The following is a 20,023-nucleotide window of genomic DNA, read 5'->3' on the forward strand; positions in this document are numbered from 1 at the left end:
GGCTCTTACTATTGGTGGTCAGAGGGGAGAGTGGAGCAGACTGTGCTCCTGCTGCAGCAGTTTCAGGGCAGGGTGTACACATACACACAGACTGGGAGGACAAGATAAGCAAAACCTGCTCATGCGTGCACGTGCTGGCAAAGTCATGTGAGGTGTTTCCATGGGCCCGGGGGAAGACGCAATGCGGAAGGAGTGTGCGGGCTGGTGTGTGGCCCTGGGGGCTGTCCTGGGGGAGCCCTTTGCATTTCAGGCATGGTCCACCAGCACTGGAGCCATGATGCGGGCCCCTAGGGTGCTCAAGGCTTCCCTGCAATCAGGCACGGCCAGGCTGGGCCCTGAGAGAAGCCAGCCAACCAAGGAGTGCTCAGGTAGGACCAGCCCTGCCTGATGAGTAAGACTGCCCTGCAAAGTTCAGGCCCAAGGGTTCCCCTTGGGCGAAACTCTCCTATGGGAGCAAGTTGAGTCTAGGGGTGTGGCTGTCCCTGGCTGTGCTCCACTACAGCTGCTCCCACACCAAACACTCTGGGTTCATCAGCTGGCTGCTGCCCTGGCTGCTTCTCCAAGCCTATCTCCCTTGCAACTCCATTGTACGTGATGGTAAAAGGATCTCCTGCCAGGATTCCAGAGGCTGGACGTAAGAAGCATTGCTCCTTACCAGTTCGACTCACCCTTTCCCTCAGTCACTGGGGGCCAGGAATGAGTTCTGGGGTGCAATAGCCCCATGCAGGCCTCCCAGCTTCCTCCCCCTTTAGCCTAGCTTTTGTGTCTTCCCTGCATCCACTCTCAGTGCCTTCCCTCTGAAGATCCGTTAGGACTGCACCAGTCAAATCAGTCTCTCGGTGGCAGCTGTTGCACCTGGCTGCATCTAGTTGGCCATCTTAACATGTATATTTCCATAACTGAATTTCGTGTGTTGATTTTGTACCCTGCAATTTTGCTGAATTAAAATTAGCTCTAGTAGGTTTATTTGTTTGTTTGGTTTTCTTGAGACAGAGTCTGGCTCTGTTAACCAGGCTGGAGTACAGTGATGTAATCTTTGGCTCACTATAATCTCCACCTCCTGGCTCAAGCGATCTTCCTACCTCAGCCTTCTGAGTAGCTGGGACTACAGGTGTGAGCCACCACACCTTGCTAGTTTTTGTACTTTTTGTAGAGATGGGGTTTTGCCATGTTGCCCAGGCTGGTCTTGAACTCCTGGGCTCAAGCAACCTGCCTGCGTTAACATCCCAGAGTGTTGGGATTGCAGGTGTGAGCCACCATGTCTGGCTAGTAGGTTCATGTTTGTGTGTATGTGTGTGTGTGTGTATTCTATGGAATTTTCTAAATATAGAATCCTGTCATCTGACAAGCGTTTCACTTGTTCCTTTCCAATTTAGATGCTTTTATATCTTTTTCTTGTTTAATTTTCTTGTCTAGGACTTCCAGTACAATATTGACTAGCAGTGATGAAAGAATCTTTGTTTTGTTCCTGTACTTAAGTGGAACACTTTCCATTTTTCACCAATGAATATGTTAGCTATGGATTTTTTCATAAATGCTCTTTATTATTTATGAGAAGTTCCTTCTATTCCTAGCTGTATGTTTTTGTTATGAAAGGGTGTTGAATTTTGTCAACTACTTTCTCTGCATCTATTGAGATGATAATATGTTTTCCCCCTTCGTTTCACTAATGTGGTGCATTACATGGATGATCTCTTAGGTTGAACTCCTCTTGCATTCCTGGGATTAGTCCCACCTGGTCATAGTGTGTATCACTTTCAGTGAGCTGCTGGTTTTGGTTTGCTAGTATTTCATCAGTATTTTTGTGTCTATATTCATAAAGGATATTGTATGGGTGTGTGTGGTTTTGTTTTTTCTTTTTTCCTTTTTTTTTTTTTTTTTTGAGATGGGTTTAGCTCTTGTTGCCTAGGCTGGAGTGCAATGGTGCAATCTTGGCTCCCTGCAACCTCCGCCTTCCAAGTTTAAGTGATTCCCCTGCCTCAGCCTCCTGAGTAGCTGGGATTACAGGCACCTGCCACCAGGCCCGGCTAATTTTTGTATGTTTAGTAGAGACGGGGTTTCACCATGTTGGCCAGGCTGGTCTTGAACTCCTGAACTCGTGATCAGCCCACCTTGGCCTCCCAAAGTGCTGAGATTACAGGTGTGAGCCACCGTGCCCGGCCTGCTATTTCTTAAAAAAAATATAGGCCAGACACAGTGGCTCACACCTGTAATCCTAGCACTTTGGGAGGCCAAGGTGGGCGGATTGCTTGAGACTGGGAGTTCAAGACTGGCCTGGACAACATGGCAAGACCTTGTGTCTCCAAAAATACAGAAATGAGCTGTGCTTGGTGGTGGTATGTGCCTATAGTCCCAGCTACTTGAGAGGCTGAAGGGGGAGGATTGCTTGAGCCTAGGAGGTAAAGGCTGCACTTAGCCATGAGCCATGAGATCACACCAGTGCACTCCAACCTGGACATCTGAGTGAGACCGTCCCAAAAGAAAGAAAGAAAAAAGACAGGGATATATCTGCACGACTATGGATTAGGCAATAGTTTCTTACATACAACCTAAAGCACACCAACCAAAAGAAAAATAAATCATGCTTTCTCAAGATTAAAAAGGAGAAAGAAAACACAAAGACAACTAACTGAGAGGGAATATTTGCAAATCATATACATGATAAAGGTCAATTACCTAGAAGATATATATTTCAAAAATTCATTTAGAGATAGCGTCTTCCTATGTTGCCTAGGCTAGTGTTGAACTTCCGGGCTCAAGTGATCCTCCTGCCTCAGCCTTCTGAGTAGCTGGGCTTATACCACCACAACTGGATGTGGAGTATGTAAAGAACACTTACCACTCAATAATACAGACAAAACCCAATTTAAAAATGAGCAAAGGCTTTAAATAGAATAAAAATGAGACATTTAAGACTGCTGAAAGTGGTTGCCTCTGGGCAGTGGAAAATGGTGAGGCAGGTGGTGTCTGGATTGGAGCGGACGAGCTATTATGAATAAACCTTGTATCACTATTTGGCTCTCTGGATCACAGTTCACAAGGGACGAATTTACTCCACAGGGCACATTTGGCAATCTGAATATATTTGTCATTGTTATAACTGAGGGGTCTTCCTGACATCTAATGTGTAGAGGCCAGAGACATTACTAAACATCCTACAAGGCAGACAGAGCCTAAAAGGCAGACATAGCCTAAAATGTCAATAGTGCTGAGGTGAAAAACTGTCTAAGGTATGTTTGAGGCTGGGTGCGGTGGCTCATGCCTTTAATAACAACACTTTGGGAGACTGAGGCAAGTGGATCACCAGAGGTCAGGAGTTTGAGAGCAGACTGGCCAACATGGTGAAACCCCATCTCTACTAATACAAAAATTTGCTGGGCATGGTGGCGCATGCCTGTAATCCCAGCTACTCCAGAGGCAGAGGCAGGAGAATCGTTTGAACCTGGAAGGAGGAGGTTGCAGTAAGCCAAGATTGCACCACCACACTCCAGCCTAGGTGACAGACTGACATTTCATCTCAGAATAAGTAAATAAATGAATTACGTTCGATAAAAATACAAACGGAAGTCAATAAAAGTTATTTGTTAAAAATATTTTAAAAATCATAAAAATAGTATTTTGTACAATATCTACAGACATAATTTTCTTCATGTGCCATGCTTTGACTACCTTAACAAACAGCAGGGCTGGGAAAGCCTGTCAGCGATGTTCAGTGAATATGGAATTTACTTGCTTGTGAGTTAACATGCCAGGCTAACAGCTATTGATATTATTCAATAAAATACAAAAGAATTAGAGAATAAAGACTATGTTCTCAGGGATCATCTCTATAGTTCATTACTAGGGAAGTTTCTCAGAACGTGTAGAGCACCAAACAAAAACAAACAAACAAAACAACAACAAAAAAATCTAACAAAAAAAATCAAAGAATTCAAGAATAAAATCTGGGCAGCTCACAATAAAGTGGAAGGAAATATTATATGGGTAGTCGCTATAAACATTTCAGAAATCCAATTGCAGTGTTATAACTTATGAAAAGAGAAACTACCACATGTAAAAACACAGAAAAGAAACGTAAGTTTTGGAAAATGTAGACTTTTAATAACTGCTTTTATCACCAGGTTAAGCCATGCAGTTACAAAGTAGTTAGAAATTTCTGAAAGGATGTTATAGTTAAAAAAAAAAAAAAAAAAAAGGCTGATTCTTACACATATTATTATATCTAGCACTTCATGGGGACACTACTGCTCAAAAGGCCCTGGCCAAATAACTCCCAAACGAAACACTCAACCCAAGGTTGTTTTCAGCCCACTGTTAGCGAAGCTGGGTGCAGAATGGAAAGCCTCTAAAAGGTGAGGACACAAAGTCAGGTGAGTAGGGGCCATTGGCAATGCTCAGAGCCAGCCAGACTCCAAACAGGGAGCCCAAGTGGTTTTTTTCTGTGACACTCTACTTGAATTACTGTTTTTATTAGTCAACCATAGATCTTCAAAAGAGAACAATTAGTTAACATGATAAAAAGGTTACTGCATTCTTTGGACTATGTGTCATAATTATACTTAGCAAATTCTGACAGTTTTAACAAAAATAGCCTCCACCACTTTGCAGGTATGAAGAAAACTTAATTATCCACAGGGCTTTTAATGTTTGCTGGACAATACATGACTGATAAGCTATAAATGACACTGTTTTATGATATAAAAATACTAGTTTTTTTCATTTATTATTTTTATAGGCATTCACTGTTTGAGTCAAGGTTAGGCTTGTTAAGTGATTAAAGGCAATTTTATTACAGCAGCATGTACTTACTTTATTCTAAAAGAATAGAATTCATAAACAGAAATAGCTTTTATATTTGTTTGCAACCTGCAAAATTGAGTTATTTTGCTGATATAAAATGCTAAGAACTCACTTGAGGACCATGCCACCTTCTGAAAAGGCCACACACCTACTTCTTAAATGTGTTAAAGTTACAGCGTGTCCCAGACTCGTCCAGAGCAAAATAAGCAAGCAACTGACTGCTCTTGACTGTCCCTTCCCCAGCAATAGCACTGATTGTGTTGGGAAAAGCCACAGAGCAAGGCTGCACAGCCTGATGGAGGAGACTTTTTATTTAAAGGCAAAATACCAAAATGGCTCTCTGGTGTAGGTGATTTCTACTTTTACACTTAGCTTGTACATAATCCCCTAACCTTAATTTCTTTCTCCTTCAGGGGCTGATTTGGATTGACTTGTTGAGAATGGTATCCATTATTACTGAGTCAGGAGAGAAAGGGATTTCTGTGGTTACATGTAAACTTGTGATAGGTCTGCAGAAGTTACAGGTGAAGAGGGTAGTGAGGAAGTCAGCCACGATCCATCTATGTGAAGGTCACACCAGCTTCATTGTACACTTTGAAGACTTTCTCAATGGCATTGACATAGGCAGCTGTTCTCAGGTCCAATCCCAGGTTATACTTCATGGCTGTGCGCATAATTTGCTGAAAAGAAAGAGAAAATGCAGTGAAGATGATCCTGACTCAAGTGGCCAGGCCATAAACACACAAGGCCCAGACAGGCCTGGTCCAAGTTACCTTCTCAGTGTTTCAAGGCAGGACTTGGGCAGCCAAAGACAAACTACTGTAGCAGCAGAACCACTAGGCAGGAGGGCCTGATTCTCTGGACTTAACAATGGGGTGGCTGGGTGCAGTGGCTCAAGCCTGTAATCCCAGCACTTTGGGAGGCTGAGATGGGCAGATCACTTGAGATCAGGAGTTCAAGACCAGACTTGCCAACATGGTGAAACCCTGTCTCTACTAAAAATACAAAAATTAGGCCAGGGTGCGGTGCCTCACACCTGTAATCCCAGCATGTCGGGAGGCCAAGGCGGGTGGATCACTTGAGGTCAGGAGTTCGAGACCAGCCTGACCAACATGGTGAAACCCCATCTCTACTAAAAATACGGGCGCAGGGGTGGGCACCTGTAATCCCAGCTACTTGGGAGACCGAGGAAGGAGAACTGCTTGAACCCAGGAGGCAGTGGTTGCAGTGAACAGAGATCGCACCACTGCACTCCAGGTGGGAGACAGAGCGAGACTCCATGTCAAAAAACAAAACAAAAACAAAAATTAGTTGGGCGTTGTGGCTCACACCCGTAATCCCAGCTACTCGGGAGGCTGACAGACAAGAATTGCTTGAACTCAGGAGGCGGAGGGTACAGTGAGCTGAAATTGCGCTACTGTACTCTAGCCTGAGCAACAGGGCGAGACTCCATCTCAAAAACCCAAAAAAAGAAGGGAGTGATGAAAATGTTCTAGAATTATAAAGTGGTGATGGCTCGAATATACAATAAAGGATGCCGAATTTTATACTTTGAAAGGATGAATTTATAGGACATAAACCCTATCTCAATAAAAAATTAACAAGAAAAACAACAGCACTAAGAAGCATCACCTTCTTCATCAATATCTGCCTATGCTATTTCATCATAAATCCAAGCAGACAGAATCTGAACCCAAGAACAAATTAGGAAAACGGGACTCACACTGTGGTTGAGGCCTTAAAGTAGGGATCAAGGAGTCAAAACAACTTGTGCTTATACCGAATTCTACAGTAAGGTAGCTTCCTGTAGCTATAACATAGTGGCGCACTGAGCTACAACCCAATTTGGCTAACTACTCGATATTGGGCTAGCTGCCAACGTCATTACCTCCTAAATCAGCCTTATTATTTCTTTCCAAAGCCTCATAAACGTATTTGAAGACTCTAAAAAAACTGCTCATCATCTGAGACTCAAAAAGCATGTGTTTTGCTACACACAAATGAGGACCATTGAACAGATTGCTATTTTCTATCAGCACACACAGTCTGGCGGCTGAGATAACACGGTTGAGTTGTACTTCATGTGACTAGCAGGAAGGCAAACAGCATCTGCACACATACCCTGGCAGATCGCTCCATTGTGTATGCCAAGCCAGAATGCACGATGTCTTTCTCAGATGCACCCTATTAGGGAAAAAGAACACATATTTAACAAAACCACAAAGACCTGCTTTGTGTCCCTGTATAAAATGACAAAGGATTCTTAAGTCCAGACAGAATTTTTTGTCTTTCAGCAAAGATATGTCATTTCTGTACAGTATCAAAGATACAGTATCTTGATACTCAAGTAACAATTTATTTTTATTATATTTGACAGCAAACAAATACTCATGAAATAAGATTACGGTACAACAATGAAGACAGTTTTTGGACTTAAGAGACATGAGGGCATGGAGTGAGATGAGCACCCTCCACTCATGGAGACGCAGATGCACTGAGCAATGTGTTACGCTGTTTGTGCCACGGTGCGTTCACCTCGGCTCCCCAGAGAACAGGGACACCATCCAGAACACAGAAAGGAATCTGATTAAACCCTAAAGCGGCTTTGGGGTAGAATTCTGCCTGTGTATTCAGTACTGCCAGCAACTTTTAAAGCTGTATAGATCTTAGCAGCTTCTTAATTTTACTGAACAGGAAACTAAGGACCAGAGAAGCTGGTCAACGTTACAGATAGCTATTTTTAGAGTTAGGATATGATCCAGGGACTTCACCATCAAGTCAGTTTCGCTCTTTCCTAATTTGTTTCTTGAAATGCTTTTTAAAAAATTAAGGATAATTAACTCACTACCACTCTTAAGGTAACCCAGCTACCAGGAGCTGGGTAGATGTGGAAGCTCCCAGGCTGCCTCAGTTTTATCTGTGAACAGATAGCAGGTCATGAGTTGGAGTGCAGGGCAGTGAGAAGAGGAGAAAATATGATGTGATCGCTCAGGAGATGGGCAGAATGAATGCAACAGAGAAAAGCAGTATGACTGCTGGGCAGCTCTGAGCACGTACTTCAGGTTAGTGGTTAGGATTTGAACTGCCAGCAGGCCTCCTACAGGGTAGAGGCATGGAAGAGACTGCTGGGATTTAATCAGCGCTTAGGTGTTAACAAGGGCGTATGAGGAAGGAAACAAGACCGGGGAGTGACTGTAATGATGGAGCATGGAATTTAAGTTAGATAAGGAGGGAAGTGAGGGTGCTGGGGGATGAGGGACAGTGGAAACACGGCAGGGTCATGATGTGGGTCCTGATAGAGCCAAACAGGGACAGGGGGAAATAAGAGAGAGAGAAGTGGAGAACACTTTCTTTTTTTTAACTGACAAGGCATATGCTGGGCAGTGGGGTGACCAAAGAGAGTGGTGAACAGCCCTCTGACAGCAGCAGTAGCAGCACAAGCCCTTCCAATGCACTACTAGCCACTTGGGATGGATGTTATGTATGAAACAGTGGCACACAGGAGACTTTCAGAGACAGCCACAGAACTGCAGTGACACTTAGGCAGGGAAGGGATTGGTGTATTCCAGATAGAAGGACCAGAACAAAGACATCACTGTAGGAAAAAGGAAGGCTTACTTAGGGGAATGGTTAGTACCTAGAATGGCTAAAGCATTTTTTCTTTCTTTAAAACAAAACCTTTAACGTTTTCCCATGTTGCAATACAGTCTCAGAATGGTTTTCTATCACTGAATATTTCTTAAGAAGATATATGGTAACTTAGCCATTGTAATATATTCTTCTTCTTTTTTTTTTTTTTTTGCCTCCTGAGTAGCTGGACTACAGGCGCCCGCCACCGCGCCTGGCTAATTTTTTTTTTTTGTATTTTTAGTAGAGACGGGGTTTCACCGTGTTAGCCAGGATGGTCTTGATCTCCTGACCTCGTGATCCGCCCGTCTCGGCCTCCCAAAGTGCTGGGATTACAGGCGTGAGCCACTGCGCCCGGCCAACCATTGTAATATATTCTTAAACTATGACTGAATATTTTCTAAGATGTATTATAAGATATATTATAACTCAGTCATTTCCCTGCCCTCGAACTTTAAATAAAACCAAATTTAAAAACTGTCTACACCGTTTCTTTTTTTTCTTTTGAGATGGAGTTTCGCTATTGTTGCCCAGGCTGGAGTGCAGTGGCGCGATCTTGGCTCACTGCAACCTCTGCCTACCAAGTTCAAGCAATTCTCCTGCGTCAGCCTCCCAAGTAGTTGGGACTACAAGCACGCCACCATGGCCGGCTAATTTTTTGTATTTTTAGTAGAGACGGAGTTTCGCCATGTTGGCCAGGCTGGTCTTGAACTCCTGACCTCAGGTGATCTGCCCGCCTTGGCCTCCCAAAGTGGTGGGATTAGAGGCGTGAGCCACCGCGCCCGGCCTACACATAGTTTCAATAACATCACCGTGCATGGAGTGGTTCCTCCTCTTTTGAATTATTTTCTTAGGATAAATTCCCAGAGGGGAGATTATCATAGCACCAAAGGGCAGGAACACTTTAATAACTTCACATTTTCCAAAGAGCTGCACCAATGTGCACTGTCACTACAATAAAGGTACAACTGTTTCACCACATACATGGTGTGGTACAACTGTGGGGTGAGCACACTCACCGATATCCTGTCTTGGAACTCTGCCGTGGGTACAATGGGAATAGTTCCACCGTGTTTTCCAAATTTTCTTTCTAAACTCTCTTGAACAGACACTATAGAAAAAACAAAAAAACAAGAGATCAAGATATTGCTAACAGAAAAAAAAAAAAAGTAGACTCAAAAGTAGTCCCAAACTATAACTGTAACCCAAAAACTTATACAGAGTTTTAAAGACATAAAAGGGTTAATCATTTAAAACTCAGTCAAGAAGGAATAAAACACATCGCCAATTTCCTACATAAATGTGGATTTAGGTCACTGCTGTGTTTCCATAACACCCATTACCAGGGTTTTTCCTTGGCTCTATTAAAAAGAAAATGTTGGGGGAAAAAGAAAAGGAAACAGACAGAACACTTCACCCAGATTCTCACAGTGGGCTGAGTAGAGAAGCTCAGTAGGAGGTCTTGGTCTCATTTCAGCTTGATGAGAAATTCTACTCTTAACTGTGGAGCTTACTCTAGTCAAAGAAAAACAAGTATTCTCATCAGGAGTCTCAAAAACAATTCTTGACACTAGATAGGCCTTTATTAAGAGCAACCAGAGACAGAAATGAGTATTGACAGTGGGGTTTTAAAATCACACTTAAATAAATATTATTGGCTGGGCATGGTGGCTCATGCCTGTAATCCCAGCACTTTGGGAGGCTGAGGCAGGCAGATCACGAGGTCAGGAGATCAAGGCTATCCTGGCCAACATGGTGACACCCCATCTCTACTAAAAATACAAAAATTAGCCGGGCATGGCAGCGAGTGCCTGTAATCCCAGCTACTTGGGAGGGTGAGGCAGGAGAATTGCTTGAACCTGGGAGGTGGAGGCTGCAGTAAGCCGAGTTCGCGCCACCGCACTCCAGCCTGGGTGACAGAGCGAGACTCCCTCTTAACGAAAGAAAAAAAAAAGTAAATTATATTCTGTGAATATTACATCACAGAATAAAAATCTGGATATAAGTATATGGGAGAGTTAATATCCAGAAAGACACTGTGCATTTTTGGTCTAAGTTTCATGAGACAAAATATTATTTTCTTTTCTGAGACTCAATTCTTTCCCAAACGGATAAGTTCTCTTAAGTGGACCTTTTTACAGCCTTTTGGCTGGCTCAAAAGATGAGTTTTGGAGAACAAGATTATTGACACTCACTGAGCAAGTGGTAGTTAGAATCCCTTTCATATTTGAAGGTCAAACGGCCATAGCTGACATGATTTAGATTCTTCAGCCACTCAAAGTAAGACACTGTCACTCCTCCAGCATTCAAGTAGAGATCCTATACACAAAAATAAGACACCAAAGAAATTAGAAGTTGATGGTTTTAGTAAAAGCTTAAAATGAACCTAAGACCTTAATTTCAATACCAAGGTAGACTGAACTTCAACTATCACAAATATATTTTAGCTAGTATCAGGAATTTCACACTTAATTTAACACTCCTCCCCACCCTGCCCAATTCCATCTAATGCTTTTTCTATTTGGGGGAAAAAAAATCATTTTTTGGCTTATTAATCAATGAATGTTAATAGTCTTTGGTTAGAGCCTCTTCTCTACCAGAAGTTTTCAGACTAAATGGCTTGCCCACCAACCAATTGGATTGGTCCATCCACAGGGCCTCTCAGCAGACAGGATTCTTTCTCCTATTACCTAAGGGTAGCCCATTTCAGTTACATTAGATGTCTTAAGTGCTTTCAGCAAAGGGGGTTCTTTAAAATGCATTCCAAGCCCACATTAATTTCTAATAACTTTTTGGTGTAGACTCATGCTTACCTGCTAAAAAACCTGAGCATGTGTGCCTCATATTAGTTTTCTGAGTAAAGCCGGAAGGGGCACTTGAAATGCATAAGGTTAGGAATCATACAGAAAATCTTAGAGCTTAAGTTAGAATAGTGTTTCTAACACAGCACACATTTCTATAATCAGACTCTTAGAAAGTTAAAGACATTCAGTAAAGACCGTCAAATTTGAATAAATATTTAGATCACAGTGAAAAGTGACAGGCTTAGAATTAACCATGCTTCTAGTATATTTTCTCAAAAGTGAAATAAAGATGAATTCACTCCATATAGCTTGGGAGACTAATAATTCCTCTCTTCCTCCAAATTCCTTGCAAAAGACAATTATGATTCTAAGTACATATAAAGCCTAATCAATATAGATGACCTACTGGAATAACCATAATGTTTCTCTCCAGGAAGATCTTGTCCGCTTCTGGAGTTGTTGGCCCATTGGCACCTTCAGCAATGATCTGCAAGAGAGTCAGGAACATAGAGAAATGCCAACAGCACCATCAAATCCCCTCCACTGAGGGCAAGAGATGTGCATATATGAATAAGGGCCTGTGGGGAGAAGTACAGCTTCAGTTAAAACTAAATAGAGGTTATTTTGCTCTGCAAAGTGTATAAAACTACCTTTTACTTTTCTATTTATCTAGGTTTTTAAATTTTTTTACAGGAGTGTCAGATGCGTTTCTTTTGGTAATGGTTGCACAACTCTGTGCAGGGAGCTAAAAGCCATTAAATTATTTACTTTAAACGGGAGAACTATATGGTATGTGCAATATACGCCTATAAAGCTGCTAAAAAGAAAGAGAAAACTCAATCAGACTCTTCTATGACCCCCTGACGTCATTCACATTCATAATGTTGGTTCCGGTTTCTATAATGTTGTCACCTTGGCTTTGACTCTGGGCGCGTTGGATTTGGTCAACTGCTTCTCACTGGCAGCTGGGATCAGTATGTCACAGTCGGCCTCCAAGATGCTTCCTTCGTAGGGCTTTGCCTTGGGGAAGCCCAGAATGGACCCATGTTGCTGCCATTGATTGAAAATCACAATTAATAGCTGCACCAGAGTTTAAATGTTTATATTTAGTGTCTATGCCATAAAAATGTAGTAATACCAATTTGAAGTCTTCCAGTTCCTTTGGGTCAATACCATCTGGATTCCATATACTCCCATCAGACTCACCAACAGCAATACATTTAGCACCAAAACGATGTAAATATCTCATAGAGTGTAGGCCCACGTTACCAAATCCCTGTGAAAAACAATTATCCATGACACAAAAATTAAAGTCCTGGTATAGACAGCAAGAGTCATATTTTGACCAATGTAAATCCACACTCTGTTCATTTAGAAGCAATTCTCAAAATTCTTTTGCCAAAAGAAACAATGTACTAACTGGTTTCTCTTCAACAATGAAATTCTCTGTTTAAGAACGTGACAACCAGGCATGGTGGCTCATGCTTTTAATTCCAGCACTTTGGGAGGCTGAGGCAGGTGGATCACTTGGGGTCAGGAGTTCGAGACCAGCCATGGCCAACATGGTGAAACCTGTCTCTACTAAAAATACAAAAAGTAGTCACGCGTGGTGGTCTGTCCCTGTAATCCCAGCTACTTGGGAGAATGAGGCAGGAGAATCACTTGAACCTGGGAGGTGGAGGTTGCAGTGAGCCAAGATTGCATCACTGCACTCCAGCCTGGGCGATAGAGTGAGACTCCATCTCAATCAATCAATCAATCAATGGCAGTGGTGTTAAGTACACCACCAGGTCCTCAGTCCTTGATGATCAGATGTCGTATGTTGTGAAAAGGGATGTCACTAATTTGGACAAATACAACTTTTTTTTTTTTTTTAGAGACCGAGTCTCATTCTGTCACACAGGCTGGAGTGCAATGGCACAATCTTGCCTCAATGCAGCCTCCGCCTCCCAGGTTTAAGTGATTCTCCTGCCTTAGTCTCCCGAGTAGTTGGGATTACAGGTGCCGCCATCATGCCCGGTTAATTTTTCTTTTTCTTTTTTTTTTTTGAGATGGAGTCTTGCTCTGTCACCCAGGCTGGAGTGCAGTGGCGTGATCTGGGTTCAATGCAAGCTCCGCCTCCCGGGTTCAAGAGACTCTCCTGCCTCAGCCTCCCGAGTAGCTGTGACTACAGGCGCGTACCACCATGCCCGGCTAATTTTCCTATTTTTAGTGGAGATGGGGTTTCACCACGTTGGTAAGGATGGTTTCCATCTCTTGACCTCACGATCTGCCCACCTCGGCCTTCCAAAATGCTGGGATTACAGGCATGAGCCACTGCACCCGACTGAATTTTTCTACTTTTAGTAGAGATAGAGTTTCACCACGTTGGCCAGGCTGGTCTCGAACTCCTGGCCTCAACTCAACTGATCAATCTGCCTTGGCCTCCCAAAGTGCTGGGATTACAGGCATGAGCCACTGTGCCCAGTCACAACTTCTATTTTAAAGCAATTTCAACTTAATTAAGATTCTCCTAAGTAAAACACATGTTACCACATCAAATAAATTTGGGTCAATACATAAAACTTTCTACATACTTGCGAAACTTAGAAAATTATGTTGAGAGACTTGCCCTTTTAGATAGAATTTCAAGTTTGAATACTGACCAATATTTTGGTTGAATTTGGTGATAGTTGGTAACAGTTTCACATCTACTTGAGAGATACTTAAATCAGTTCTAGTTACATGAATCATACCAAGGTTCAAAAAACAAAAGATCTATTACTCTGAAAACCACCACTCTAAAATTTAAGAGATTTGAGATAACTGAATTTTAAAATTACAATTCTAAAAACATTAAAAACTATACTTAATGTCTATCAGTTATTAAGGAAACTTTTTTTTTTTTTACCTGAACAACAAATGTTTTATCTCCAAACCCTGGTGTCATTCCTAAAATGCTCATGTAAGAAGCTTCATTGATGAAGTTTTCAATCCCATGGAACACACCACGGCCAGTAGCAGAGATGCGTCCATGGATGCCCCCTTGGCTGATGGGTTTACCAGTAACACAGGCGTGTGCATTAATATCCTGTAAGAGGGAGTAATTGAAAGAATGAAATGTCAAGTCCAATTTCTCTGTTGAACGAATACAACGAATTAAAGTCAAAGCACATTCTCATTTAATGCTAATTAGGAGTGTGTGTGTGTATGAATGTATTTAAGGTACACTTTTACCAATAGAGACAACACTCACTTTTTCAGCTTTCTGTTGCTAGAAAATACAATGAAATAGACTATATTTTCTGTGTTTTTTTTTTTTTTTCCGAGACAGAGTTTCACTCTTGTTGCCCAGGCTGGAGTGCAATGGCGCTATCTTGGCTCACCGCAACCTCTGCCTCCAGGGTTCAAGCAATTCTTCTGCCTCAGCCTCCTGAGTAGATGGGATTGCAGGCATGTGCCACCACGCACAGCTAATTTTGTAATTTTAGTAGACACGGGGTTTCTCCATATTGGTCAGGCTAGTCTTGAATTCCTGACCAAAGGTGATCCGCCCACCTCAGCCTCCCAAAGTGCTGGGATTATAGGCGTGAGGCACCACGCCCGGCAAAGTAGACTATATTTTCTGACAGAAGAAACAGAGTGTAGGGATTGAACATCAAGTAAGTACAAATAACATCACAAAAGTAGAGCTAGCTTAGCCTAAAAGCTATCATTCCTTCAACAAGTATTTAAGCACTACTAAATCAAGGTACATACACATCTCATTCACGAGTCTTAAAATCTACTATAAGACTTGAGCCTGTCACCAAAACAGAGCCTGAGACAGGAAGAGGCTTTATAATTTTCTTGGATGGGAAGACTCAACGTTGTCTTCTGCCACTTTTTAATAAGAAGCTTTTAATATAATTTGATACTTAATATAACAAGATATTCAAGTTCATCTAAGAGTAGACTTAACGAAAGTATTTAACGAAATATTTTGAAAAAGGTATGTGTGGGTGACAGTCCTGTGCTTCTGTGTGAGCAGAGTATCTTTGGTAGCAGCGGTTAGCTCTGCAAAGTGGAGATGGGGTTAGCAGTCTTCACCACCCATCTTTCCTTCCTCTTTCAACTGAAGATGTGCATATATTCTTGTTCAGAAACACGTGTAATTGAAAAAAAAAAGAAGAATGGGGCTCAGGAGGGCTTCCCTTCGAAGGCATCAATTAGACTATAAACACGGCCACCAGAACACTGCAGAGTAAGCTCACTGGTAGAGCAGGAGAAACTAGAGACAGTCTTATTTTATACAGGCAATCAATATAAAATGAAAATCCGTATAAAATTTTAAGTCAGTGGCAAAAGTATGAAATAATACACTTGCTGAAGTAATTCGCTTTCCATGCAAACAAAATACAATGCCTTACTTCACACCAAACCCCTAACTCCCAACATATCCCTAACGTTCCAGCTGGCTGAATTAAAAAGTGATCTGTTCTTTATCTGCATTGTTCAAATATTTTTACACAGAGAACTTAGAATTATATTATTTGTATAATTACCAACAAAAAGCATGAAAGAAAGGAAGGGAAATATAATCTAGTAAAGTGATTTATAAAATTAGTTTTCCCACAGTTTGTTTTCGTGAATAATTAACACTTACGAATACAGAAATGCAAACTGAGTGCCAAATGCTTTTCCACAGTGAGAATGCAAATGCTGGAGCTGAAGGAAATACTGTCAGGGGTCAGGCCTGGCGCCAACTGCCAGGCTCCCCAGCATACATAATGGTCCTGAAAGCCCAGAGAAGAATACATTCTCCCACCAACACTGCACTTCTAGGTGGGGCTAGGAGAAAAAGGGCGGCACCTTCCAGTTCACATCTAGAAATGAATAACAAAAACAACTGTGTCCTTCCCGTAGGCCGTGATTTTAGATTGCTTATCACTGAAAGAAGGAAAACTGTTCATCAGTGTAGTTCAAGGGGCCATGCTTCACTGAGTCCAGCCTGGCCAACATGGTGAAACACTCTCTCTACTAAAAATACAAAAAAAATTAGCCAGGCATGGAGGCAGGCACCTGTAATCCCAGCTACTTGGGAGGCTAAGGTAGGAGAATTGCTTGAACCCGGGAGAGGGAGTTTGCAGTTAGTTGAGATCAGGTAACAGTGAGACTCAGTTTCAAAAAAAAAAAAAAAAAAAAAAAAAATCAGGAGACCACACCCAGACCTCATTGTCAAATGAGTTCCTGACCTCAGGTGATCCACCTGCTTCCGCCTCCCAAAGTGCTGGGATTACAGGCGTAAGCCACCATGCCCAGCTCGTCTCTTGTACTTTTTAAGCAAGACTCTACATTGAATAGTGCAAACCAGTTGGCGGTATGTTATTTGTAGCTTATTCTCAGTGCTAACAGCAAGATAAAGTCTTCTGAAGCACTGCCCCTTGGACTATACTGGTGAACAGTTTTCCTTAAGTGATAAGAAACCTAAAATCAATGGCTAAGGAAAGGATGCATAAAAAGGTGACAGGTGGGAAAACTGGCCTTTTTGGGAGGGGCAGTTGAAACCACAATTTCTTGAAGGGTCTCTATCATTCCTGTTTTATTTCAGGGGGTTGTATAATTTACCTGATGTAATACTTATAGATATTTATTTTCTGGTACTTACTAACGGCTATGTACAGTTCTAAGTGCATTAGATTATTATTCATCTAATCCTTATATGAGTCTCACAAAGTAGGTACCACTATTACTGTCATTTTGCATAAGGAGGAAATGGAGGCACAGAGACTCCCAGGTCACAGAACTGACGGGTGAAGGCGCCAGGGTTGGACTTCAGGTGGTCTGCCCATGTTCCCAGCCACGGCATGACATCACCTCAGGAAATGTCCCCATTTCCACATTCTTCCTCTTCTCCAAGGCCCGTCTTTTCACTATGAAAAGAACTCCCCAGGCTTTTATTCCCCTGGGCGACTTCACTACCTCTACCACCCTGCATCTCTTCAGCATTGTCTCTCTCTTGCACCAGTGAATCTGTGGCTCACAGCCAGTAAACATGCCAAAAAACAACAAAAACCTTTTTCTTTGGGTAACAGCCACTTTTCAAGCTATCTTCTTTCTGCTTCTCTCCAGTGCCATTTTTCTAGTTGGAGGCTATACTTCATGCCCTGTTTCCCTCTTCATATCCCCTTGCAGTCTGGGCCCCTGTAGTAGTCTCCTGCCCTTAAGTCTTCAAATGCACACTTAGCTGAGTCACACCTGCTTGAAACCAGCTCTTTGCTGGTTTCCCTGTATTTTCAGGACAAAGACCAAAGTACTCACAGTCACCTACCAAGCAGTAACCTGGCCTGACCCTTGTTTCTACTGGCCTTTCTTATATCACCTTTATCTTTCTCAACTCTGCCCACAATAGTCAGTCCTTAGCCTCCCAAGTTCACCCACCTTCTGAACTTCAGAACCTTCCCTCAGGTACTTCCTTCTGTTCCAAACACTTGCCACTACCCCTCCCCAGTCCATGCCCACACACCCGTCTGAGTGCAGACCAGAATGTTTTACCTCCTAGGAGGCCTTTTCTGACCTTACCTTGAAAGTATTGAAAGGACTGGATGGGCCTGTTATTCTTTTTTATAGCTTCAAAACAACTTCCAGCAATTTATCCCAATTGTAGTGAATACCTTGCTTACCCATGGCCCTGCATGTAGTAGGCATAAATGTATTTTTTGACTCCATTTCTCTTCCTATTCCTCAAATGTTTCATTTTTTAAGGTTGCACCCCTTTCAGGGACAGGAGTTATGTTTCCTCTCATGTTCAGTTCTGTGGTACTACCTCTGCTCAGTCCCCAAACTCAGGTTCTCCTGGTTCTCTGTGACCCAACCTGGTCCCTTTCCTTAATTCCACATATATCCAATCCAGTTTTGCTGAGTCTCTCTGTCACGCGCCTCACACGTGCCAATGCTCCTCTCCTGGTCCTCTGGCTCCTGGGCTCGGTGGAAAGGCGCTGACACCACAGGAGGTTCTCTCCTGGTGCCAGCACAGCTGGACACTGCTGCCAGCCTATTCTTCCCCAGGAAGGATCAGCAAAGTTTCTCCACTGACTACCACGTAAAACACAAACACTGGTGCTTGGTGTTTTTGTCCTGGTTCATCTACCTCTTCATTCTTACTTTCCTTATTTTTTTGAGAAAGGGTCTCTCTCTATTGCTCAGGCTGCATTGCAGTGGAGCAACCACGGCTCACAGAAGCCTCAACCTCCCGGGCTCAAGTGTGCCTCCCAGGTAGCTGGGATTATAGGTGTATACCACCACGCTTGGCTAATTTTTGTATTTTTTGGAAAGACAGGGTTTCCCCATGTTGTCCAGGCTGCTCTCCAACTCCTGGGCTCAAGTGATCCACCTGCCTTGGCCTCCCAAAGTGCTGGGATTATGGGAATGAGCCACTGCATCCAGCCTTCACTCTTACTTTCTACTACCTTTATAAATATGCCTTACCTTCAGACAATCTGAACTCTATTGTTGCTCTTCCTCTTATCCACCAAATCTCTAGATGTTCCTATTCTACCCATTTTCAAGGTCTAGCCCAAATATCTCCTCTAGAAAGTCTTATTTCAGAATTCATAATCTCCACCGTTGTATTACATTATTTCCATACCTTATCTGCTCATGCGCCTTAGTCCCTCTTTAAATGGAAGCCCTCTGAGGGAAAAATCAGAATTGAATGCTTCTTGATGTATGTTCTAGTGTCTTAGCATACAGAGTGGGCTGCGCTGGTCAGTAAGTGTCCTATCCCAGTGACAAGTATAGGGCAGCATATAAGTAAAGCACCATTTGTGTTCGTTACGATTTAAGAATAGACAAGTAGACATAAAATAATATGCACATCAAGATTATGATTGAATGAGAGAAAAGCCCAGGGATTCTCAACTTCCGATATAATCAGTCAAACTGTTAATTCTTGTAGACAGCAAATGCAGAAGCCTCGGGGCTTCCGGTGGGTACTCACATAGTGTCCTATGGTGCTGGCATAGGTATCAGCAATCCAGGACATCTCCCGCTCACCTGTGCTCATGTCTGGGGCAGGCACATCAATGCCAGGACCTGGGGGCACAGGGAAAGAGCAGTACACCAGTTTTTAAGAAAAATTCTTCTTGAACACAAAGATCCTTGCAAGTCTCTGTAATAACCAAGTTACCATGGCTAGAAAACTTTAGATCTCATTTAGGTAGCTAATCAAAGTCACAGAAATATTCATTAAATGTTTCACTATAAAACTAAGACACATACAACATTACATAATAATTTCTCCCACTGGCATTTACTTGCTCTATGTTTGGAAGTTAGCTATGTACAACAGATACAAGCCACTCTATAGGATTTCTGAGTGTGACCAGAGGATAATCAATTTAGCCGCTCTTGACCTCATTTCACTACCATGCAATTAGAGATAAGAGTACCGCTGGGTTCTATATAAGCAGGATTATTATGGTTAGGGAGTTGACATGTATGAGACAGCACAGTAACATGCTGCTTAGTGGGGGTATAAGCCCTCCTTACCAAGTAGAGAAAAAGGGGAGAGGGTCACATTGCTAAAGCAATTGTGTTAAGCCCCATATTATTTTACCTGTGGAAGAACGTGGCTTTGACCTATTATTCGACACTTAGCACATACAATTTTAGGCCTTAGCTTTCAGTTCCCCAGATCATAGCAAATTAAAGTTTTAGGCTAACAGATTAGCTTATAGGCAATAACAGGAATCACTGACTGCACTACTACTGATGGCTACAGTAAGATCTCTGATAAAAACATGTTAAGTGATGTTCACTCAAATCTGTAAAGG

General features: G+C 42.5%; 1 protein-coding gene across 1 annotated transcript in view; it reads right to left on the reverse strand.

Annotated features, from left to right (window-relative positions):
- Positions 1-4,079: 4,079 nt before the first annotated feature.
- The window catches only part of LOC111551974 (glutamate dehydrogenase 1, mitochondrial), a 38,045-nt gene continuing 22,101 nt past the window's right edge, over positions 4,080-20,023 (reverse strand). The window contains exons 5-13 of the mRNA XM_023226062.1: positions 19,189-19,283; positions 14,122-14,301; positions 12,370-12,507; positions 12,144-12,281; positions 11,638-11,718; positions 10,623-10,746; positions 9,447-9,538; positions 6,922-6,984; positions 4,080-5,480 (exon numbers count right to left, since the gene is read on the reverse strand). Coding sequence (XP_023081830.1) covers positions 5,361-5,480; positions 6,922-6,984; positions 9,447-9,538; positions 10,623-10,746; positions 11,638-11,718; positions 12,144-12,281; positions 12,370-12,507; positions 14,122-14,301; positions 19,189-19,283 — 1,031 coding nt within the window. The 3' untranslated portion in view covers positions 4,080-5,360. The remainder of the gene's footprint in view (positions 5,481-6,921; positions 6,985-9,446; positions 9,539-10,622; positions 10,747-11,637; positions 11,719-12,143; positions 12,282-12,369; positions 12,508-14,121; positions 14,302-19,188; positions 19,284-20,023) is intronic.

The sequence above is a fragment of the Piliocolobus tephrosceles genome, chromosome 9 (assembly GCF_002776525.5).
Source record: "Piliocolobus tephrosceles isolate RC106 chromosome 9, ASM277652v3, whole genome shotgun sequence".
NCBI classification, from domain to species: Eukaryota; Metazoa; Chordata; class Mammalia; order Primates; family Cercopithecidae; genus Piliocolobus; species Piliocolobus tephrosceles.